The sequence below is a fragment of the Coptis chinensis genome, chromosome 1 (genome assembly GCF_015680905.1).
Source record: "Coptis chinensis isolate HL-2020 chromosome 1, ASM1568090v1, whole genome shotgun sequence".
NCBI lineage: Eukaryota > Viridiplantae > Streptophyta > Magnoliopsida > Ranunculales > Ranunculaceae > Coptis > Coptis chinensis.
Window position 1 is genome coordinate 11,387,801 of NC_141456.1, and position 21,750 is coordinate 11,409,550.

Sequence of the window (21,750 nt, forward strand, 5' to 3'; positions counted from 1 at the left end):
TCGCCACATTGAGCATTCTCACAAAATTTCAATCAAATTTATATTATTAAACATAACAACAAAAATAAATCGATGAGTTTTACCAAGATTTGGTGCTTTCTTTTGATAGAGAGTGGTGCAAGAAATTTAAACAAGTGATTAATATAATTTTCATATCTCATAGCTATGAATAGTTGCTAATATTTTTTAGAATAATTTAATATAACGACACCTGTTTGTAGGACGGGTTCGAAAAGTAAAGCCCACTTGAGCTCAATGTTTCTATATACCACGTGTCAACAAAACAGCACTTGAGATCCTCGAGATTGGAGAAACTGGAAAGTAAAATAATAAAATAAAATCGGAAAAGCAAAAGCCATTTCAATTGAAAAAAAGCTGTAACTGTGAAAGGGTGTCTACTTGGTCTCCTCTTCAGAAACAAACCAAGTTGTAAGCTTTTTTGTTATTAAGGGCTAAATACGTGATTGGGCATGTTTGATGTTGTTTATTTTTCATGGGTGTTGAGGTTTTGTGGAATATTAATGATGTGATGCTTGTACTTGGCTACTTGCATTGTTGTTTTGAATTATATAATGAATGTTAAACTGAAGCATAGTACTATTAAATTTGTAGTTTGTAATGGTTTCAGTGCAACGATGGTATTTTCATTAACTTTTTTGTGTTTTCCAGGTGCTTATGTCCCTTTTGACACATCAATCTTAGCTTGTTTGTATATGCATTTGGGCAACCTGTTATTGATGAGAAATAATACTTATTCCATTTTAAGGCATAGGAATAGAATTCATGCTGTGTTTGTCATTCTCTACTAGGGAGTTATTTGAATTCAACAGGAAGGCAGAAGAAGTTACAGTCGCTAGTAAATTTTGTACAATGTGAATGGGATGGAACAGGGATGTCTAGAATGTTAAGGTATATGTATAAGAAGAACTCCTGTGCAAGCTAGGCTTCTCCTTCACATTTCGTCATTGAAGTTTACTTGGAACTTTTTGAATTATGTGGACTCGTTATCCTTACTTGATAACGTGTAGCCAAGGATAACTATTAAAAGATGGATGACTATAGAGAAAGTCTTGGTGGTTTGCTCCCAAAGTGGGGCAAAAATGGGATATTCAGAATGGAAGAATCCCCTCTCGTCATTATGGCTTACTTTACCGCTGCTTTAGTTGGAATACTGACAATAGCTTACACCATCTTTCAGTGGAAAAGAAACATAAGTCTGACCTGGATGAAAGCCATGGCGAGGTCCAAGAAAAGTCCAAAAGCAAAGCACAATACACCATTTGCTGCTCATACTTGGAGCGTAGAGTCTATGTCTCGTGGAAAAAGCTTAAACTGTTGTGTTTGCTTGAATTCTGTGTGTCCACCTCAGCCTCTGGGGCCAGTGATGGATTCTGACAGCTTCATGCATCGTTGTGGTATATGTGGTGCAGCAGCGCATTTGCTCTGCTCTTCAAACTCACAAAAAGATTGCAAATGTGTGTCCATGATTGGGAATGAACTGGTGATACATCAATGGGCTGTTCGGTGGACTGAGATCAATGATCAACCTGACGAAACAACTTGTTGTAGTCATTGTGATGAGCCTTGTAGTGGGTCCTTCCTTGGGGGTTCACCAATTTTATCTTGCATGTGGTGTCAGCGACTAGTACATTTTGAGTGCCACACTAGCTTGTCTAATGAAATGGGTGACATTTGCGACCTGGGACCATATAAAAGGCTGATCATATCTCCACTCTTCGTTAAGGAATTGAGTCGAACTACCACTGGTGGGATTTTGAGCTCGATCACACATGGAGCAAATGAGCTGGCGTCCTCTGTTCGGCGTATTAGAAGTCAAAGTAAAAAGTACAAACATGGAGCCGAAACCTCCATTGATTCAGGGAATAGCCATAGTACTTGTGATTCATCAACAGAGTGCTCTGCAGATCCCCCTGAAACTTCGAAGGGTTCTCACGGAAATAGTGGAAATTGCAATGGTAGCCTGGACAAGAAAGGTACAGACCATGGTGATGAAGTCAATAACAAGGTAGATTTGAAGTCAAATTACAAAAGGAGTACCTCTTTCAGTTGGAATGATGAGGTTCAGAAATTGGCTGCGAAACAAAGATACGAGTTGATGGATTTACCTCCAGAGATAAGACCATTACTGGTTTTTATTAACAAGAAGAGTGGCGCACAGCGAGGGGATTCACTGAAGCTACGGCTCAACATTCTTTTGAATCCTGTTCAGGCTAGTGCTTTCTCAAAATAGTTCTTTATAAGGCATTTTGCAATCGTGAGAGTAGATTAATCGCATGTCTTCCTGTTTTTACTATAGGTTATAAGTGGTTTGTAAATATCATAAAACCTTGTGTAAAATTTAAATTTCTTGAGGCAGTAAGTACAAATTGTTCAGGTGGTAGCATCGAATTAAAGCTTGCTTAGAAGTTATTTTTTACATGGCCAACCATTTGTAATTTGAACCATGGTGAGGTACCTTATTCTTCACTGTCCACAATTTTGGATTTAATTGGTTCTTTTCTTGTAGGTCTTTGAGTTAAGTGCAACACTGGGACCAGAGGTGGGCTTGTATTTATTCAGAAGAGTTCCCCACTTTAGAGTTCTTGTCTGTGGCGGTGATGGCACAGTCGGGTGGGTTCTGGACACTATTGACAAGCAAAACTTTGTCTCTCCTCCCCCAGTTGCTATTCTTCCGGCTGGAACTGGAAATGATTTAGCCAGGGTTTTGTCCTGGGGCGGTGGTTTGGGCTCAGTTGAGAGACAAGGAGGCCTTTGCACAGTGTTAAGCCACATAGAGCATGCTGCAGTTACCATTCTGGATCGGTGGAAGATAACGATAGGAGATCAACAGGGAAAACATATCCAAACACCAAAATTTATGAACAATTACCTTGGTATGTGAAGTCTTCAACAACTATAATATATGTTACTCTTAGTAGGATTAAACCCTGCCATAGTACAGCATAGCCAAGATACTATTTGGCTGCGTTTGGTTCATGGATTTCGCGTTCAAGAAGGATATGCATTCCTGAATTTTATTTTGCTTGAAATCATTTTTCATGAATTTTATGTCATCTTGTTTGGTTCACCAGGAAAACTTTTTCCATAACCTCTTATGTGGAGCATTGGATCAAACCTGGAATAACACAGTACGTCAGTACCAGACACCCCAAAGTTAGCTTAATCCCGAAAAGCTCTGGATTAAAACTTGCAAAACCCCTATCAAAACCTCAATTTCAACCCATTGTAATTAGTCATCGTCTCTATTGTCTAACAGTGTAACCTGTTAATGGCAAAAGTGGATCCACTGAATATTTCGACCAAAATAATCAAGAGATAAGGGAAGAAGAGAAAACAATTTCTTATTTATTTTAGAGGAAGTTGGATTCTTCCATTTTCACTTTCCTTAGATTACCAAACACACTTGAGTTTTCAAATTCCTTGAAAGCATTTTCTTTTCCTTCATTTTTCGCGAACCAAACACAGCCTTTATGCAAACTTATGTTACCCACATTCATTATTTATTTTTATTTTTTTTGATAATTTATCCTCAGGGGTTATTAAAATATAATTACCACGTGGAATCTTTTGAGCTTAACAGGCACCTTTTTCATAAATATATTTGTTTAATAAAGCATGTCACAGAAGAGTGGGGTATTCCACAAACTAAATGTTTGGGATACTCCACTTGACTTCTAGATTTTCACTGTGCATACGCTACTTCTCAAGTCTGGCTTTTATTTTCAGGAATGTTAGTGGTCAATCTATGCCTTTGCACTGATAGTTTGTTGTTGTTGAATCTGTGGTATGATTTTTATTGCATATACGAAAGATAAGATATGAACTGAAAAATGTTGTAATCTGATAAAAAAAAAAAAAAAAGGTTGTAATCATTGTTGTTACAAGTTCAAAGCTGATGATGGAAGCTGTTTTGGGTGTTATTTTAATTCACAAAACCTCTTGAGCGACGTGAAACCTTTATCATGTTGTTTGTTATAAATCAGTAAGAGCTTGTGATGCAAACACCTTGCTTGGACCACAGTAGTATATCCTATTGTCTGCATAGGAGCTAGATAGAAGGTTGTGTTTCTAGGACCATCTATTATCTTCAATGCTCATCATTTCATGATGCGTGAGGGGGAGAGGTTAAAAAGTCATTTAATTATTTTTACAGGAATAGGGTGTGATGCAAAGGTGGCTTTGGACATCCACAATTTGCGGGAAGAGAACCCAGACAAGTTCTATAACCAGGTATTTCTGAAAGACCACTGAAAATATGAACATTGAACTTCTTTCTGTGTACACTGATCTGCAAGAAGCATTACGAACTATTCTGTGGGGTCCTTGGAAAGACTCGGATGATAAATCTCAATATTTAAAAGAAATGATTTATTGGATGAAGGCTTTATGTACTTCTAAGATAAAAGTTAAAAAGATATCTCTCCCCCACCATGTGTGCATATTGATTGTCTTTCTCTTCCCACCCTTTCTATGCTTCGAGTTCACTATCCACAGACTATAATATTAAGTGCGACAAACAGTCAACTCTTTGATTTTTTTACTTTATTGAGAGGATGTGAGGTTGGATATAAGCTTCCATTTACAAAGAAATTAGAAATGAGAGAAGACAGAAAATCTCTATACAGTATTTTGCCTTTAATAACTCTTTTTGGTCATTTTATTTGATTCATTTATTAGTTCTTGTCTGGTACTCTCTATAGTATTCTCACCATATGCGTGTGTGGTTTATGTAGTAATCAAGCTTTTTAAAAGAAGAATGTAGGAGGATGGGTTTGATACACTTGAACAACTTGAGGTGCTAATACCATATATTGACTGATTGTAGTCAATTAGTTTTTCCCTTGTTCTCTTCTTGTTACCACAATATAAAAGCAGTATCTTCCAGCAAGTTTTTTTGTAAATGAGTATGACTTATAGTTTTCAACAGACCAGTTTTGGATGAGTTATTAGAGAACAGTATCATCCAAGTAAGCCTGCAAATAGCTTTCTCGGTTTTGTTTAAAATATAAATATTGTGTCACGATAACTCATTTTCTGGATGGTCTTTCCGGTTCAGGAGATAATTGCATAATTTTGTTTTAAGTCCAGGGATCATATGGGAAATATATATCGTTACTCCGTACTCCAGTATCTAAGTTAAGGTCAACTTTTGATGCTTAAGTTTCATTTATCTGAAGAACTGCCAGTTTACTTGCAGTTCATGAACAAAGTCCTATACGCAAGAGAAGGTGCGAAAAATATAATGGATAAAACCTTTGCAGACTTCCCTTGGCAAGTCAGAGTTGTGGTGGATGGGTTAGAAGTAGAGGTACCTGAGGTACGTTGCCATAGACTAACTATAGTTATTCTGTCTCATAGGTCCAGAAAAGCAGTAATGGTTGACTATATTCGTCAGCATTACTAATCCCGGTATTTTGTTTCACAAACAAATTCAGGATGCAGAAGGTGTGCTTGTTGCTAACATTGGAAGCTACATGGGAGGTGTAGATTTGTGGCAAAATGAAGATGATGCAGATGATAACTTTGATCCTCAGTCAATGCATGACAAGATGCTAGAAGTTGTCAGCATTTCTGGGACGTGGCACCTTGGAAAGCTTCAGGTAAAGAGAGTACTGTGCATTTTAAGTTTTAAGACCTGAAGTCACAAATTCTTATAGAATTCTTAGGCAGTATTGTATGCAATTCCTACCAACCAATGGTAACTTTTATTCTGGAATTTCTTTTTCTTTTGCCCTTCCAAATTAGCTATATTAAAGTAGGTCGCTAAGGTTGTATTACTAAAACAGGCAAGAAAATATGTTGATGGGGTTTTGTGAACACCTTGAGTAGATAAAGTGGAGAGGGTATAAGCCTCAAAGCTGGGGAGAACATATACAGTGGTTATTTATTGATTATTTTACATATTTGATGTTCGTGGGCTTGAACACAAATACGTAAGATGCATTTTTGTGACTTAAGTGGTGTTTTGTGAAAGTGTTTTTAGGTAACATGGTGAATATGAGGGTACTTAATTTTAGAAGCTTCTTTCATTGCAAAAGTTTTTTAAATTGGACAGAGGGCCGAGCAAGCTAGGATCATTGCTCTATGAGCTTCCTGACCTTTTTTAACTTTAAGCGGATTGTTTGCCAGCAAAGCTCATGCAATATGGCACTACTGCTCTTTGGAAAAGCAGAGTAGCCAGATATATGAAAATTGGTATGCAATATGAGTCCTTGTTCGCTGAAATAATGTTGCACATGTCATTGTGAGTTTGTGACTATCTGTAAATCGATTCGGTATGATGGTAATATGCATTATGTTCTAGATTTTATAAGAGTACTCTTTTATTGTTTTTATGTTATAGCATCCTCATATTTACTTGTTGACTTTTGGTTAAACGTTTTAGACTTTTAGCTATAAAGAATTTGTATTGATAAAATGAGTGAAACCAATCAAGAGCTCAAAAATCATCACAAGTAGGTACCAGTAAGACATTGAACTTAGATAACAGTTAGCCATGGAGTATCTAAAATAAGTCTTGGTGTTGTATGACTTGTATCATGTTTACATGGATGGGCTGATTATACTACAGGTAGCTTGTACTCATAATATGGGAATGACGGTTTGTCCAAACAAAAACTAGTGGTACTTGATTTTGTGATGATCTAGGAAGTACCTCTAATGAGCTAGTCAAGATTAAGATTACATTTAAACATAAAGTGTTCTGACAAAAGCGTCCGGATTTTCAACTTCTCAATTTTTTTGAAATACTGATATTTGAATTGAACAGGTTGGGCTTTCGCGTGCGCGAAGACTGGCACAAGGGCAATCAATTAAGATCCATCTCTTTGCTGCATTTCCAGTTCAAGTAGATGGAGAGCCGTGGTTTCAGCAACCATGTACGCTAACCATTTCACATCATGGGCAGGTTCTATCTCTGGCGTTCTCTCTCTCTCTCTCTCTCACACACACACACACACACACACACACACACACAGAGGAATACAAGATGTGCATTTTACTCATCCCTAGTGTTAAAACTTGTGTATGAGCATCATGAATGAGTATCATGAAGTGCCTAATGCTATTTTGCTTTTAAGTATATTAGCCAAAAATGATAAAGTTGTATACAGTAGAATGTGTTTTTAGTTTGCATTATCTCTTGCAGGCATTCATGTTGAAGAGGGCGTCTGAGGAGCCTCTTGGTCACGCAGCTGCCATAATTACAGACGTGCTTGAGAGTGCTGAAACCAATAAAGTAATTACTGCTTCCCAGAAGCGTGCCCTTCTTCAAGAAATGGCATTAAGGCTCTCTTAGAGGTGACCTAGCGCTTCCACAATTTTATTTTTCTATTTTTAACAATGTATTTTATATGCTTATAAGTTATAACATACGTAGTGGCATAGCTCTTTGAAATCTCGTTGTACTTCTTCTATACATCTGGACGTACACCCAAATTCGTACAAGCCATGCAAGCTATTTATCCAAAAAAATAAAAGTTGAAAAAAAAAGGAGACAAACAAATGCTGTCTTTGTTTTTTTTTTTTTTTTTTTACCATGAAGCTGATAACAGCATTACTCATGTCCTAGATATGCGATTTCTACTGGAACCCTCTGAATCTCTTTATGTGTAAGCTACCTTTCTGCATGGAGCTCCATGGACATATCTTGAGTACTGGCTCGAATCATTGGCTACTTCTCAGCACGGTCCGCTTGAGTTTCTTGTGTAGCCTTATTAACAGATTTGTAGTCATTGTACACCAGTAGTCAGCTTTTGGTTCAAGGATCCCGCCAACCAATGGAGAACCTGTCATTCGCATTGATGTTCTCGCATTTTGTTTAAAAAGACAGGCTAGACATCTCTTAGAAGCATAGATGGGGACTATTGAATGACTTGAATGAGGTGATGAAGCCACATGCGAATCTTGCAGGACACGATTTAGATGTTGGGTCATGGCTTGAGCTCGTGCATCATAAAGCGAGGTACCTTTACATCCATGCTAGGGACTCAACTTCTTGATATGCACTGAATCCTGAAAGCTAAGGTAGGTTTTAGGTGTCATGGTTAGTTGTCCTTCCCGAGAGATCTCAAAGTTGAGGTAGGTTGGTGATGTCATGTTTACCTCATCCTGCCTTGAGATGTTCTTAATAGACCGATTTTTGTGCTTTGAAGCTTTGCTCATGTTGGGAAGCCTGAGATTTGAGGTCTGCATTTTTGTGCCTGTGTTTATTATGTTGTTTAGTTATGTTTGTGATTAGTTAAGTAATGTGGCTTTGAGTACATTGGCAGGATGCTATTTGAGTTACTCACGACTTCTGCATCTTCCTCACACGGAGGTTGGAAACTTGGGAGTGCGATGATACATCTATCTTTTAGAAAATAACAAAAAAAATGCATGATAGCAAAGACGCACTACTGTATTATTGGCACTTCCAAACTGGATTCCTGTATTCATGTGGTTGAAATTTACTACATTGTCCCATGATTGTTTATATTATATCTGATTATGCACCTATAATTCTATATAAATTTTATCCAAAAAGGGCAAAGAAAAACTTACTCTCTGCCTATTACAATATTACCTTATAAGTTGTATGGTATAATGCAACACTCCCGCACTAAAATGAAAATAGAAGAGTGAAGAGAAATAGTGAAAAATGAGCTGTCTACTTTATCTGATCATGTAAAGTGGATGGTATAGATGCCTAGTATTTTGAGTTAATTTTTCTGGTAGTATAATCTTTTGGGACTAATCTTTTTAGTTGCAAACTAAAGAGTGCAGAGTGGAAAAACTCTAAACTTACAATAAACCGTCTGTACAACAAAAACTGAACGCGGGTTTAGTGATATCAAATTTTCAAGTGGAGAAAGCGATCTCAAGGAAAGTTTGAAGTCCATTCAAGTGGGAAATAAGGACTTAATTGCATTGCAAATCTGGTCAGACTTTTCTAAAACCTTGGCTTTGAGGAGGTAGACTAGCACTAGTGGTTTCTTGTTAACTTGTATCTCAAAGAATCATCGGGCAAAGTTTCTGTGATTCGGAAGTTTGTCTATCTTAGTAAGCAAGCTATCCTCTGTGCGTAGTGGTATATATTTCGATTTTTAATTGGACGCCGACGCACATCCTATGCCTTGAAAGAGTGGACTTGTTACAGCCCAATATATCCTCTTTCGAAGCTAAATTTTGCGCTAAAGACTGGGTGGCGCAAAGCTAGAAACATGTGGCAACATTCATCGAGGGAACCTGAGCTGCTTATTTGTAATCTGTTGTCGTTCAAGTATTTACGAACGTTAGGTTGAGTTGCACAGGCGCAAGTGAGCAACTCTCTTGGTATGCTTTGGTTTCTCAAGTGGTATACCACCAATGAAACCAAACTGACAAGGAAACTTCGGGCAAACAAGCACCTGTATGGTTCTAAAATAGTACAATTAGGTTGTCAACCACTTACGACTTTGCTTGCACGAATAATTCCCATCAACTCATTTATAAGCATATCCTTGGTTTTGGTTTCAGACATTGTGCCCCATTCTTGAAATGGAATATATTTTTGTACACTTCATGAATATCTGGCATATGATCATGCCAAAACGTGTGAAAAAGTGGATTCCACGCCATACTCTATGCATCAATTTGAAGCTCATCACCAATAGCATGTAGTAGTGCACCAGTGCACATGGTCGCCTCTAACATTAACTAAATGGCCAAAGCTCTCTAACTTACTCGGGGCTCATGATCTTGTCAATAACTCCAGTTTTTTGCGTTACAAGAGGTAATATTTAGGGCTATGAGCACGAGGCCCATTAAGAGTTTATCTTTTTTTTTATCGGATTGGGTTATCAGGCAAGGCCAATAAAAATTTAAGAAATGCCGACTCCAACCCTGGCCCATTGAAGTATACAGAACTCCAAGAATTTAATTCTTGGGTATAAATTGAAGTATACAGACATACAGTCCAACCTATAAATTGAAGTATATACAGACATCTCACATCTAGCTTCTTTTGCTTGTAAATTAGCCCCTGTGAGAAGGTTATCAATTCCTCCACCATGGCTTTCAAAAGCAGTGGAGGAAGACAGACTCTGTATGTAACCTTTTCTAAGTTATATATATAAATATCCTATGATTAACAGAAAAAAAACATATGGCATGACTTTGCAGTGAGATCACAGCAGTAAATAACCATCAATTTCGTTTCTTGTTGAAATTGACCAATGTCAAATTGAACGTGAGTCAAGGAAAGTTGGATACCAGAATCACAAAAGAAGGAAATCTCAATGGGTGGATCCATTTTGTTATTTTTAAGGTGGAACTTGGTTATTTTTGAAAAGCAGTGGTTGTACTGTTGTAGACACAACACAGTGCAAATGAAATTGAACTGTTGAAGCACACGAGCATTTTTGGTAAACCGTCTAAGCATTTGTCGGTCGAATTGTTTGATACTAGTGTAAACTGTATAGGACCACAACCTTACCAAGAAAAAAAAAACCACAACATTTCCAGATTAGACCTAGACATCCCAAGGCCTTACCTCATAGATCTAAATGAAGAGTTGAGGAACGTACTGCGTGGTGGATGACTAATATCTCTGTTGTCAATTTGCTTAAGTTCCACATTTTCCACCAATTTACCCACGAGGTTTTCCTGCAATTCAACCATATGAAAAGTCTCAAATTACCGACCCTTAATAATATCATTGATTTATCAACGATTGCATGTACACAATATCTTGATAGCATTGCAATTTACAAATGTTGTAACATGTCTCCAACGTACTATGTAAGCATGTAGCACTATAATTGTTCCTAAGCCAGTTAGCAGTGTCTCTTATCATAACTAGTCTGATGCCTATTCTATATATAAAATAATCAATAAAAATTGAATTATTCATTTAACTTTTTTGTATTTAGTATTTTACTTATTTGATTTTGGTTTGCGGTATAGAAATAAATTTGTAGTTATAATAAAAGAGCAAAATTATAGGGAAAAAACAGTCACCAAAAAAGTGATAAGAGTCACACTTTTTTTAATATAAATCACTATTGCAGCAACTGTAGATCAAGGTCAGGATTTTTAAATTAGTAAAAGATAAACAAAACGCCAGATGTCACAAGCAAATTTAACTCTCTCAACTTTCAGCTGAATTTAAGTGAGTAAAAAACGGACCCCCTAAAAAAACGTTACATTAAAAACCCAAAAATTTCCAATCTCACAAACAATCTGTTTCACTCTAGACCCAATCTCAAAAAAGGTGATTCTCTTTTTCTTTTTCATTCTCTCTTAATCAATCTGATTGATGTTAACTTTTAGTGTGTTTCAAGTCTAGGCATTATTATACCATGTTAATCTGTTGATTTGTGTGTGGTTTTAAATCCATAGCTTCAGTTTTACTCAAAGCTTTCTCTTTCTACATTGCTCCACCATCATCAATCACGTTGTTTGTTTCCGGGTTTTCAAGCGTCCTCGTTTTTTTTTTTTTACCTTGTTTGGTAAAGTAAAAAAATATCATATTAAAATAGTACTTAATAATTGAAAATTAGATTTTGAGATTTGGTATTTGTTTATTTCCCAGTAAATAAAAAAGTGAAGTAAAAAAATAAAAATGGGGTGATGTTTGTTAAGTGTAGGGTGGACTAGAAAACGTGTTGAATTTTAAATCTGAGAGAAGTAGGTTGGATCTCAGATTTGATAGTATTTAAAGGTGGTCTTGGCTTTCCTTAGTTTCACATATTATTAGTAGAGATCTACTTATTTTTCTCTTTGTCCCTGAGTGAACAAACAAAGGTAATTCATTTACAATTATGTTTTTATTTGTTATATGATCTGTTCTATTAAGGTGTAGAAAAGTTTGATCTTTTCGTGAGTTGTAGATCTAGTATTTGTCTTATTGTTAATTGCCATTTAGCAATGTTGATTTATCGGAAAGAATAATTGAATTAATATCCATTGCTCATAAGTGATCAGATCTGTACACCTCATGTATTGTTTTATTCGTAGATCTATTGGAATTTTCTGATAGGTGTGTTTTCCCCCTTCTTTCAGGTATTTAGAAAACAACAGAAATGGTGAAGATCTGTTGCATTGGAGCTGGGTATGTTGGCGGCCCTACCATGGCTGTCATTGCACATAAATGCCCAAAAATTGAAGTTGTTGTGGTTGATATATCTGTTCCTCGGATAACAGCCTGGAATAGTGACCAGCTTCCAATCTATGAGCCAGGACTCGATGATGTGGTGAAGCAGTGCAGGGGAAGGAACCTCTTCTTTAGCACTGACGTAGAGAAGCATGTGGCGGAGGCTGATATTATCTTTGTCTCGGTCAACACCCCAACCAAGACTCGAGGGCTTGGCGCAGGCAAAGCTGCTGATCTGACCTACTGGGAGAGTGCAGCTCGCATGATTGCTGATGTTTCAAAATCTGACAAGATTGTAGTGGAGAAATCTACTGTTCCAGTGAAAACTGCTGAGGCCATTGAAAAGATTCTGACCCACAACAGCAAGGGAATCAATTATCAAATTCTCTCGAACCCCGAGTTCCTTGCTGAAGGGACTGCCATTGATGATCTCTTCGCTCCTGATAGAGTTCTCATTGGAGGCCGGGAGACCCCCGGTGGTCAGAAGGCTATTCAAGCCCTGAAAAGTGTTTATGCCCATTGGGTGCCTGAAGACCGAATCATAACCACCAACCTCTGGTCTGCTGAACTTTCAAAGCTTGCCGCCAATGCCTTCTTGGCTCAGAGGATCTCATCTGTGAATGCCATGTCAGCTCTTTGTGAGGCTACTGGAGCAGATGTTGCAGAGGTGTCCCATGCTGTTGGAATGGACACAAGGATCGGACACAAGTTTCTAAATGCTAGTGTTGGGTTTGGAGGTTCATGCTTTCAGAAGGATATCCTCAATCTTGTCTACATATGTGAATGCAATGGTCTCCCTGAGGTAGCTAACTACTGGAAACAAGTTATTAAGATCAATGACTATCAGAAGACTCGCTTTGTGAATCGTGTTGTATCCTCCATGTTCAACACAGTATCTGGGAAGAAGATTGCTGTGCTCGGATTTGCCTTCAAGAAGGACACTGGAGACACAAGGGAGACCCCTGCAATCGATGTCTGCAAAGGTCTTCTAGGAGACAATGCCCGCTTGAGCATCTATGATCCCCAGGTGAATGAGGACCAGATGCAGAGGGATCTCACCATGAACAAGTTTGATTGGGACCATCCTATTCACCTACAGCCTATGAGCCCCACGTCCGTTAAGCAAGTGACCATGGTTTGGGATGCTTATGAAGCTACGAAGGACGCCCATGGGATCTGCGTTCTTACCGAGTGGGACGAGTTCAAGACACTTGATTACCAGAGGATCTTTGATAACATGCAGAAGCCTGCTTTCGTATTTGATGGGCGCAACATTGTTGACAGCGAGAAACTGAGAAATATTGGCTTCATTGTCTACTCCATTGGCAAGCCCCTGGATCCATGGCTCAAGGACATGCCTGCTGTTGCATAAAAGAGATACGTGGACGTTTGGAGTGGAGTAAATCTAGAAGGAAAAATTAGTGGTGGTTTGATTCTTTGAAATTCATATTCTCTTTGGTTTAGATATGGACCTGTCGTATTTCTTCTTTTTGCATAATAGATAGATATATGTACCGTCTTGGGTATGATTGCAGGCTCTGCATTTTTTCGTTAAAACAGTGTATTTCTTTTTAACCTTATCTCCAGCTTTGCTGTATGTGTTTTCAATTGGATTAATAATTGATATCCGTTAAATTAAATTGTTCTTGCCGTTTTAGAAATCCCTTTTGTGTCTAATGCCTGAGACAAACCATTTGTGCCTAAAATCAAGTCTGTGAATGTGTATATAAGAAATAATTTCATTTTTTTGGTGAAAAGGGCACTAGATCTGGGCATTGTGGTTGGCAAACCTGAAAACACATGCAAACCTGAAAACACATTGTCAGCTATTTTCCTGTCTCTGTCATTCAGTTGTGTTTCTGTTTTGTAAATTTATTTAGTTGCAAGCTATGAGATTTGGCCAGGGTTATTCCTGTTGCTATTCATTAATGGCAGCCAACCTGGCTATGTTGGGGGTGAATAAGTTTGGGCTTTTTAAGTTTGCTATCATGCAGTTGGGACTTGGGAAAACAAAAATGTTATTCCAATGGGTTGCTAAAAGGGTCTTAAATTTGGAAGGTGTCAAAAAACCCAGCCAAAGTTAAGACCTTCACTAACAGATGCTATAATAAGTTTGGGAGATGGACGGCAGAAATTGTGTCGTCCGTCCAAAAAAAATTCAACTTAAATTACAAAATAATGAACGGTTTTAACTATGTCGTCCGTATCATTTAACACTTCAAAACAGAAAACGCGATTGGATTGGTTTTTTGATTTGGGGGTGCCAAATTTGGCTAGACAAGCTAAAAAACCTATGTAGCACCTTTTAGCAGCCCAATTTAGTAGCTCTCCATTGGACTTGCTCTCAGTGACATGTAACTGAGAAATGGTGGGAAAAGCTAACGGATGAAGAGGTATAGAAAGGAGAAGGAAATCAGAGTGAAAGAGCATAACTGGTCAAATATTTTTAAAAATCTCTTTGGCTCTGTTTGGCAGTGTGGACTAGGGGTGGGCAATGGGCTGGGTTGGGCTAGCCCGGCCCTAAACATTTAAAAGCCCTTTAGATATTAAGGTCGGGTCGGCCTGGCTCTAAAGTCAGCATAAGGTCGGGTCAGGCCAGGTCACAAGTCTAAATCTCAAGCCCTGACCCTATCCTAAACCCTCTTTAAAGGTTTTAGGGTCGGGTTTTAGGGCCTGGCCTATATATTTTCTTCGTTTTACAAATGGCATTTTTCAGACAAATGTTGTTTTTTTGGTTTCTGTGTTACAAATTTCTGCTTTCTATTTCGCTTTAATGGTGTGAACGGAAACCTTTAGTTCTAGACTTGGCTTGAATATGAATAAAAATATAATTTATAAGAAGTAAGTGGGAAAATAAATTGAGAATAATAAGTTTTAGACTTTGATTTGATGATCAAAGAAATAAAGTCTTTTTTTTTTATTAGGCTAGTGCTCATTGTTCTTCATGGCTGCTAGATAGGTTGACAAGTTTTTGTTATATAAGACAAATTATTGAAAGTACCCTTGGGTGTAAGTGATAAATTACAAAGGACAATGTTGACAATTATGGTACGTGTATTTATAGTGAAAATGTGAAACTATAACTAGGACTTGGTTAGGGCTGAATTAGGGTCGGACCTATGTTTCAGATACTTAGCCCTAGCCCTGCCCTAGAAGGCCTTAGGGTCGGGTCGGCCCTGCCCTAAACTCTGTGAGGGTTTTAGTTGTAAGGGTTTTATAGGGCTTAGGGTCGGATCGGTCAGGGCCGGGTTAGGGTCGTTAGGGCCAAATTCCCACCCCTAGTGTGGACAAGGAGTCCCTATCCATGAATAGGTGACGTGGTATACATGTTTTAATTATCTAGTATTTGGTTGGTAACAAACTTGAATACCGTATATAATCCGGTGGATTGCGCAAACACAAAAGCGAGTATATAGGAATCAAAGGGGATATGAGAGATACGACTAATCTTGTTTCCCTAACTAGGAGAGAGAAAGTAAAATAACGAAAAAAGAAAAAAAAAACGAAAGGTTTTTGCTGGAAAGTGGAAACTCTTGCCTCTAGTCGTCTTTTCCACACTTCCAACTAGTTGCTCATCTTTTGCAACTCTATCTTCTGAGGTAAACCTTTGTTTCTACACTCATCATCTTTTCCTCATAATATATATAAGCCGAGCAATCTTGCATGCTTGGGGTGAAGTGCTCCACGTGGATTGGGTGTACAGTTCTCTCCGTTTGTTTGGGGTTGGGAGCTTTTCCCATCATTATATTTCCTTAAAGCTATTATTTGCCTAATTATGGGTATTACATTATATGCACTACTCAGTAATCACAAAAAATATGTTGTCTATTACCAAGTACATGCAACCTCTGAATCTTGATATTGTGTTTCTTCTTTCAATCCCTGTTTGGATGTTCCTTTATTTATGTGTTCTACTACTCAAGCAAAATCATAATTCTATATTTTCTCTTTGATGTCATGTTTGCGTAGAGTGACTCACAAAGTCACAATACCTATGAATAGTATGATGAGTGATGAATACGCCGTGAAGTCTGTGCCCACCCTTGGGGTTTTTAGTGTGCTATATTGTTGAAATGTTTTGTTTGTGGACACTAGAAATGCTCTTGCACAAAGTTGCTAAGGTTGTAGGGGATCAAATATGGTTTGGACATCACACCGTACCTTTTCATCACCGTATCTTTTCATATTATAGTCAAAACTAAAGAATACTCACTAAAGACAGTATGTAATTAAAACTGCCACTCTGCTATCTCATTTTGTATTGACAAAGAAAATTAATATTTTGGTACTGTGTCACATTGCTTTGGACTTTTGGTGATCACATATTATCTTAGTCTCACATGGAGTTAGCTAGTATTATTCTTATTTTTTAGCAGATTGTTTAGAACCTTATCACTTGACTTTTGTGTGTGTTATTGCTTCGTGTATAGTTTATTTAGTTATTGATTCTACTATAATTTATTGGCGGTTCACTCATTTATCGACGCGTCGTGCATCTTATACTCAAATTGATTTTGGTTTATGGAATTATGAATATGATAAATCTATGCAGGCCCACCCAAAATTTAATATGTGGATAACTAAATCTATGTATGGCTATGAGGACTTATGCATTGTTTTTGGTGATGGGGGTGCCACTGGGAAGTATAGTCGTGTACTTGAAGAGAAAGATGTGACCAATGAAAAATCTAGTACGATGAATGTGGAAAATTTGAATGGAGAAGGGTCTTAAAGTCTAATTATTATTGGTGGTGGTCTAGGTTTTGATACTCAAGAACCTATAGACTTAGATAATGAAGTTAAAACTCCCAAACCACCCAAAAGAAGTCGATCAACAACGCCATCAAGCTCTCATAATTTTAAAAAACCATGAAAAATCCACTAGAGAGGGTATGGTAGAGGCAATTCATGGCATGACAACTACAATTATTGAAATGGCTAGTAATAAGAAGAAATAAGTTTTGATTCTAGTGTTGAACTTACACAAAAAGCAAAGTTGATTGCTGAATTAGAAAATGTGCATGGGCTTGATAACTTAGCTTTCATGCAAGCCTTAGAGCTCCTTGAGGATGAGAAAAAAAAACAATGGTGTTCATGGGATTAAGGGTGGAGAGGCGAAGGGAATGGTTGCTATTTCATCTTCAGAAAAACTAATTTAAGATGTGGGAACTAAAGTGGTCATCCATTTTTATGTATGTTGCTGATAATGTGTATTTTGTTGGGGATCATTAGGTGCTTTAATTTTTATAAGTGAGATTTAGAACATGGGGACTAATGTGGTGATCTATTTTGTATGGTGTTGAAAATATATATTTTGTTGGGATTATTAGATGTTTTAATTTTTTATGAGTATGATTTAAAATGTGGGGACGAGAGCGATGATCCATTTTTTGTATGTTGATGAAAATGTAAATTTTGTTAATGATCATTACTCATTAGGTGCTTGTGGGGACTTGATACTCATGACTTAATGAAGTTACAATTTATTTTGGATGTGATGATTATTGTTTTATATAACCAGATGCAATTTTTTATTTATTTCCAATGTATTCCAATTGAGATTTATTAAGTGTCAGAGTATTATAACTTACAAATGTGTGGATACAGGGTCTACCAAATACAGGACAAGTTAAAACCGTGACATAATAATTGAGGACCAAACAATTTCCAGATTAATCATCATTATGCAATACATTTGCAGAATTGGAACACCTAATCAGTGTTAAGCAATACAAAATCTTATGCGGCCAAACAGAGCTTTTGTGATTGAATAGCCTATTTAAGTATTTATTCATCAATAGATAAGCCCACGGCTCACACTTTTGGTGTAACCGTGTAAGTGTGTTAGAACGGGTTGAGCGAGAAAAGAAAACGGGTTGGGTCATTGGGTCTAGGGGTGATAAAATGGCCGGGCCAGCCTTCAAACCATAAAAGCCCATTTGGGTCTGTGTAAATTTGTAATAACTCTGATTTTTGGGCTACTCAGAACTTGAAACCTTCTAAGCTCGGTGCGCATTGTCCAATTCCAAATTCCCAATGAACCTTCGTCTGCAGAGGGGTTGTCTACTTTTGAAGTTGGAAACTTGGAACAAGAGAAAGAGGAAAAATATTAAATACGGAGTTTATCACTTTATCAAACTTCAAATATCCGGCATACATGGACGTGTCACCACTACAATATCGAGATGTATTAAACTATCAATATCATACTCTTGTTTGATCAACGGTGAGTAATGCAGGACCTGTCCCAAATCCCAATATTTCAATTTCACTCTTTTTGTAAAGTTTGACCGTCAATATCTTGTGTCTAGGATTTAAGTGGACCTGGATTGGGCCAGGGCATTATCCGTAGGCCCAAAGCCCTTAAAATAGACGGTTTTTTGGTCATTTCAATCGATTGTCAAACGATAGCAAATTGAAAAGAAGAAATGAAAAAAAAAAATATATAATATTTTGGTAGGACGAAGAGGCCAAATTTGAGGGGCACCGATTTCAATCTATCTTCTAACCTTAATAGTCCTCTCCACCTGTCTCTTCTCCTTCAATTTTTTCTCACTTGAAATCATCGCTTAAATTAAATTATTATCAAAAGAAAAAAAGATTTGATTTGTTTTCCAATCATGCCTCCAAGAGGAAGAGGATCCGCAAAGGAGACTAATAATAATAATATTGAATCAAAGGAAATGAAATTTAGAGGTGTGAGAAAGAGACCATGGGGAAGATACGCTGCAGAAATCAGAGATCCATGGAAAAAAACACGTGTCTGGCTCGGCACGTTTGACTCAGCTGAAGATGCTGCTAGAGCTTATGATGCAGCCGCTCGAAATCTCCGTGGTCCTAAAGCCAAAACAAATTTTCCATGTCCTCCTCTCCCCCATCCAATTAGCTTTCCTGCTGAAGAATATCAAGTTCAAAGGCCTACATCAAGCAGTTTGAGTAGCACGGTCGAATCATTTAGTGGACCCAGGGTGCAGACTTTGTCACAGCGGCACCACTTACCTCCTGTTTTACCAGATGATGATTGTCACAGTGATTGTGATTCATCTTCTTCAGTTATTGATGGAGGGGATATTACATCGTCTTCGTTTCGTAAACCTTTGCCATTTGATCTCAACTTTCCACCTCTGCCTGATGTTGATGTTGATGGTGATGATTTCCAGAGCACTGCGTTATGCCTCTGATGGAGTAAAGAAGTATTTTTATTGTTGTCCTCTCTTTTTTATTATTATTATTATTTATATTGGAGAGAAGAAGATGATAAGATGAGATAAAAGATGTATCATCTTTCTTTTCTATGAATCACTTGCTTTGAGTTTTTTTTTTTTGTTTTCCCTCCCTATCTTGCTAGATTATGTGTGTAACAGTGTTTGTACTCTACATTGCGAAAAAGCGTAGACTGTGCCCTTTTTTGGGCTAGTTAGTTTTGATGTTTTCCTGCCATTTGTTTGTGTTTTTTCTTTGGTTACTTAGTTTTGATCTGTGAATTACTAATAGGTCTTTTATATAATGCATTTTGCAATTTTTTATGGATCCAATAAGTGTGCTACTATTACGTCCATTCTGATTTCGTGGTTAGACCTTGTTAAGTTAGGATTCATACTGTGTTTATAAAAAAAATTGATGTTTCAAATAATTTAGCAATTTTGATGTTCTACTGAATTGTAGATCTAGTGGTCATATCTTTGTTTCAAGCTAGCTTTGATGGGTTTTTTTGTCCTGTTTTGTATATCTCTCCCCAATGTGTTTCTATTCAGAATTTTGTTGTCCACTCCCATTTCTATCAATGTGTGTCTGAACTTAAGTGACATTACCAAATTCAGTTTACCCATGTATATAGAGAGACTAGCAGAGTTGCTTTAGCTAGTCTTGTGCTCAATATGTAATGGAGGACAAAGAAGGCAAGATATAGGTTAGATTTTAATGATGGTCATGGTCTGTCTAACCCTAAAATAAGTTTAAAAAAAAAAAAAAAAATCATTGCAAAGCTGAGGGTTTTAATCTGTGGGTGATTTGAAAAATTTTGAAGTTTTATAGTAAGTTAAATTTATGCAAAGGATGTGGGAGGATGGGTTTTGACACACTTGAACAACTTGAGGTGTTAAGTGTAGTCAATTAGCTAAATAGCTATTCCCTTGTCCTCTTCTTGTTACCAAAATATAATTGGAAGTAGTATATTCAAGCAAGTTTGTTCACAGATGAGTTACAATTCATAGTTCTCAACAGACCCGTTTTGGATGTCATTAGAGAACAGTGTCAGTCAAGCAAGCTCCTAATAAGCTTTCTCAGTTTGTTTAAATTAGAAACCTTGTGTTATAATTTCATTTTTGTTCACCATTACTTATTTTCTGGATGGCCTTTCTGGTTCAGGAGATAACTACATTATTTTACTCTAAGTTCAGAAATCTATTAGGAAATATATATTGATATTCTAGTATCTAAGTTGTATATCGGAAGCTGGAGTTTCATTTAGCCGAAGAATTGGCAATTTACTTGGGGTTCATGAACAGTCTGATATGCAAGCGAGTGTGCCAAATTTTTTATGGATGGAACCTTTGCGACTTCCCTTGGCAAGTCATAGATTTTCTGTTTCCTCGGAACAAGTAGAAGTTGTGGTCGGTAAAGTGAAGGTCCCTGAGGTATGTACCCCTTAGCTCACTTTTAAAGTTATTCTGTTTTATTGGTCCTGAACTGTGCTGATGGTTGCCTAATTCAGTATAAAGTTTATTTGGTATTTGGATACTTTATACCATCAAGTATAGTTGAACAATATACTTTCACGGTTTGTCTCTGATCTCCTTGTTTGTTACCTGAGCTGAAGGGAGATGAGATCAGCTCTGGTTCTTTGACGAAAATGACGAAAAAAAGAGAAAGTTTTTGGTTAAATATATGAAGATGTTAAAATGTTTAGGATTGTCCAATATGAGATGTTTAAGCCTTCAGTGTAGAGAAGTTCCTGGGCCTCTCCACTCGTATATCAGGGTAGACTATTGCGTTTGGCCCAAAGGGACCATTTACTCCACGTCACCCAAGTGTGCTGTCCACGTTCTAGGCTCAATACCACACATGAGGGGGCGTGTTGAGATGTTTAGTGTAGTCCCACATTGTATGTGCAAAGGCTTAAAGTCTTCCAGAGCAGTTTCAGTATAGTATTGAAGCCCCTGGACCTGTCCACTCATCACTAAGTGGTTTTGAGTTGGATGCTCCTAACGTTTAAGAAGAGAAACGTTTGTTTCCTGTTGATAAATAGTTGAGACTAAAATTTTAGAATATTGAGACTGAATCAGTCCTATATTCCGTCTCTTTGATCTATATCCTTTCAATCTGCTACTGAATATATTCTTCAACATTCATAATCTATGTGTTTTGTTTCACAAACAACTGCAGGACGCAGAAGGTGTACTTGTTGCTAACATTGGAAGTTACGTGGAAGGTGCAAAACAAAGATGATGCTGATGATAATTTTGATCTATAGTCGATGGATGACAAGATGCTAGAAGTTGTTAGCATTTCTGGGGTGTGGCACCTTGGAAAGCTTCAGGTAAGTGAGAGTACCGTGCATTTTAAGTTTGAAGACCTGAAGTCACAAATTCTTATAGAATTCTTAGACTGTCTTGTTT

At 37.3% G+C, this 21,750-nt stretch overlaps 3 protein-coding genes across 5 annotated transcripts; all 3 read left to right on the plus strand.

Annotated features, from left to right (window-relative positions):
- The first annotated feature begins 291 nt into the window (after positions 1–291).
- On the plus strand, positions 292–8,487 carry DGK1 (diacylglycerol kinase1). 2 transcript variants are annotated; one of them, XM_086591245.1, is made up of 9 exons: positions 292–429; positions 670–2,230; positions 2,528–2,894; positions 4,175–4,251; positions 5,219–5,338; positions 5,457–5,621; positions 6,791–6,928; positions 7,169–7,320; positions 7,592–8,487. In XM_086591245.1, exons 2-8 carry the CDS (start codon positions 1,049–1,051, stop codon positions 7,316–7,318), a joined length of 2,199 nt encoding a protein of 732 aa, XP_086447371.1. In that variant the 5' UTR covers positions 292–429; positions 670–1,048; the 3' UTR covers positions 7,319–7,320; positions 7,592–8,487. The 2 variants fall into 2 exon arrangements, with proteins under 2 accessions (XP_086447371.1, XP_086447380.1); XM_086591254.1 differs by lacking the exon at positions 7,592–8,487 and having other exon boundaries at positions 7,169–7,525.
- Positions 8,488–11,065: 2,578 nt separating this feature from the next.
- LOC147522120 (UDP-glucose 6-dehydrogenase 4) lies at positions 11,066–13,773 on the plus strand. 2 transcript variants are annotated; one of them, XM_086591273.1, is made up of 2 exons: positions 11,066–11,251; positions 12,043–13,773. In XM_086591273.1, exon 2 carries the CDS (start codon positions 12,063–12,065, stop codon positions 13,503–13,505), a length of 1,443 nt encoding a protein of 480 aa, XP_086447399.1. In that variant the 5' UTR covers positions 11,066–11,251; positions 12,043–12,062; the 3' UTR covers positions 13,506–13,773. The 2 variants fall into 2 exon arrangements, with proteins under 2 accessions (XP_086447399.1, XP_086447391.1); XM_086591265.1 differs by lacking the exon at positions 11,066–11,251 and adding an exon at positions 11,317–11,784.
- Positions 13,774–18,464: 4,691 nt separating this feature from the next.
- Positions 18,465–19,573, plus strand: ERF3 (ethylene responsive element binding factor 3). Its single transcript, XM_086591284.1, has one exon. It carries the CDS (start codon positions 18,754–18,756, stop codon positions 19,312–19,314), a length of 561 nt encoding a protein of 186 aa, XP_086447410.1. The 5' UTR covers positions 18,465–18,753; the 3' UTR covers positions 19,315–19,573.
- The last annotated feature ends 2,177 nt before the right edge of the window (positions 19,574–21,750 follow it).

Bases quoted from the DNA above. Each gene is read 5' to 3' on its own strand.
- ERF3 (XM_086591284.1), top strand. From the start codon at position 18,754: ATGCCTCCAAGAGGAAGAGGATCCGCAAAGGAGACTAATAATAATAAT.
- LOC147522120 (XM_086591273.1), top strand. From the start codon at position 12,063: ATGGTGAAGATCTGTTGCATTGGAGCTGGGTATGTTGGCGGCCCTACC.
- DGK1 (XM_086591245.1), top strand. From the start codon at position 1,049: ATGGATGACTATAGAGAAAGTCTTGGTGGTTTGCTCCCAAAGTGGGGC. The intron at 2,231-2,527 runs GCTAGTGCTTTC...CTTTTCTTGTAG, and splicing joins TTCTTTTGAATCCTGTTCAG to GTCTTTGAGTTAAGTGCAAC. The intron at 2,895-4,174 runs GTATGTGAAGTC...TTATTTTTACAG, and splicing joins ATTTATGAACAATTACCTTG to GAATAGGGTGTGATGCAAAG.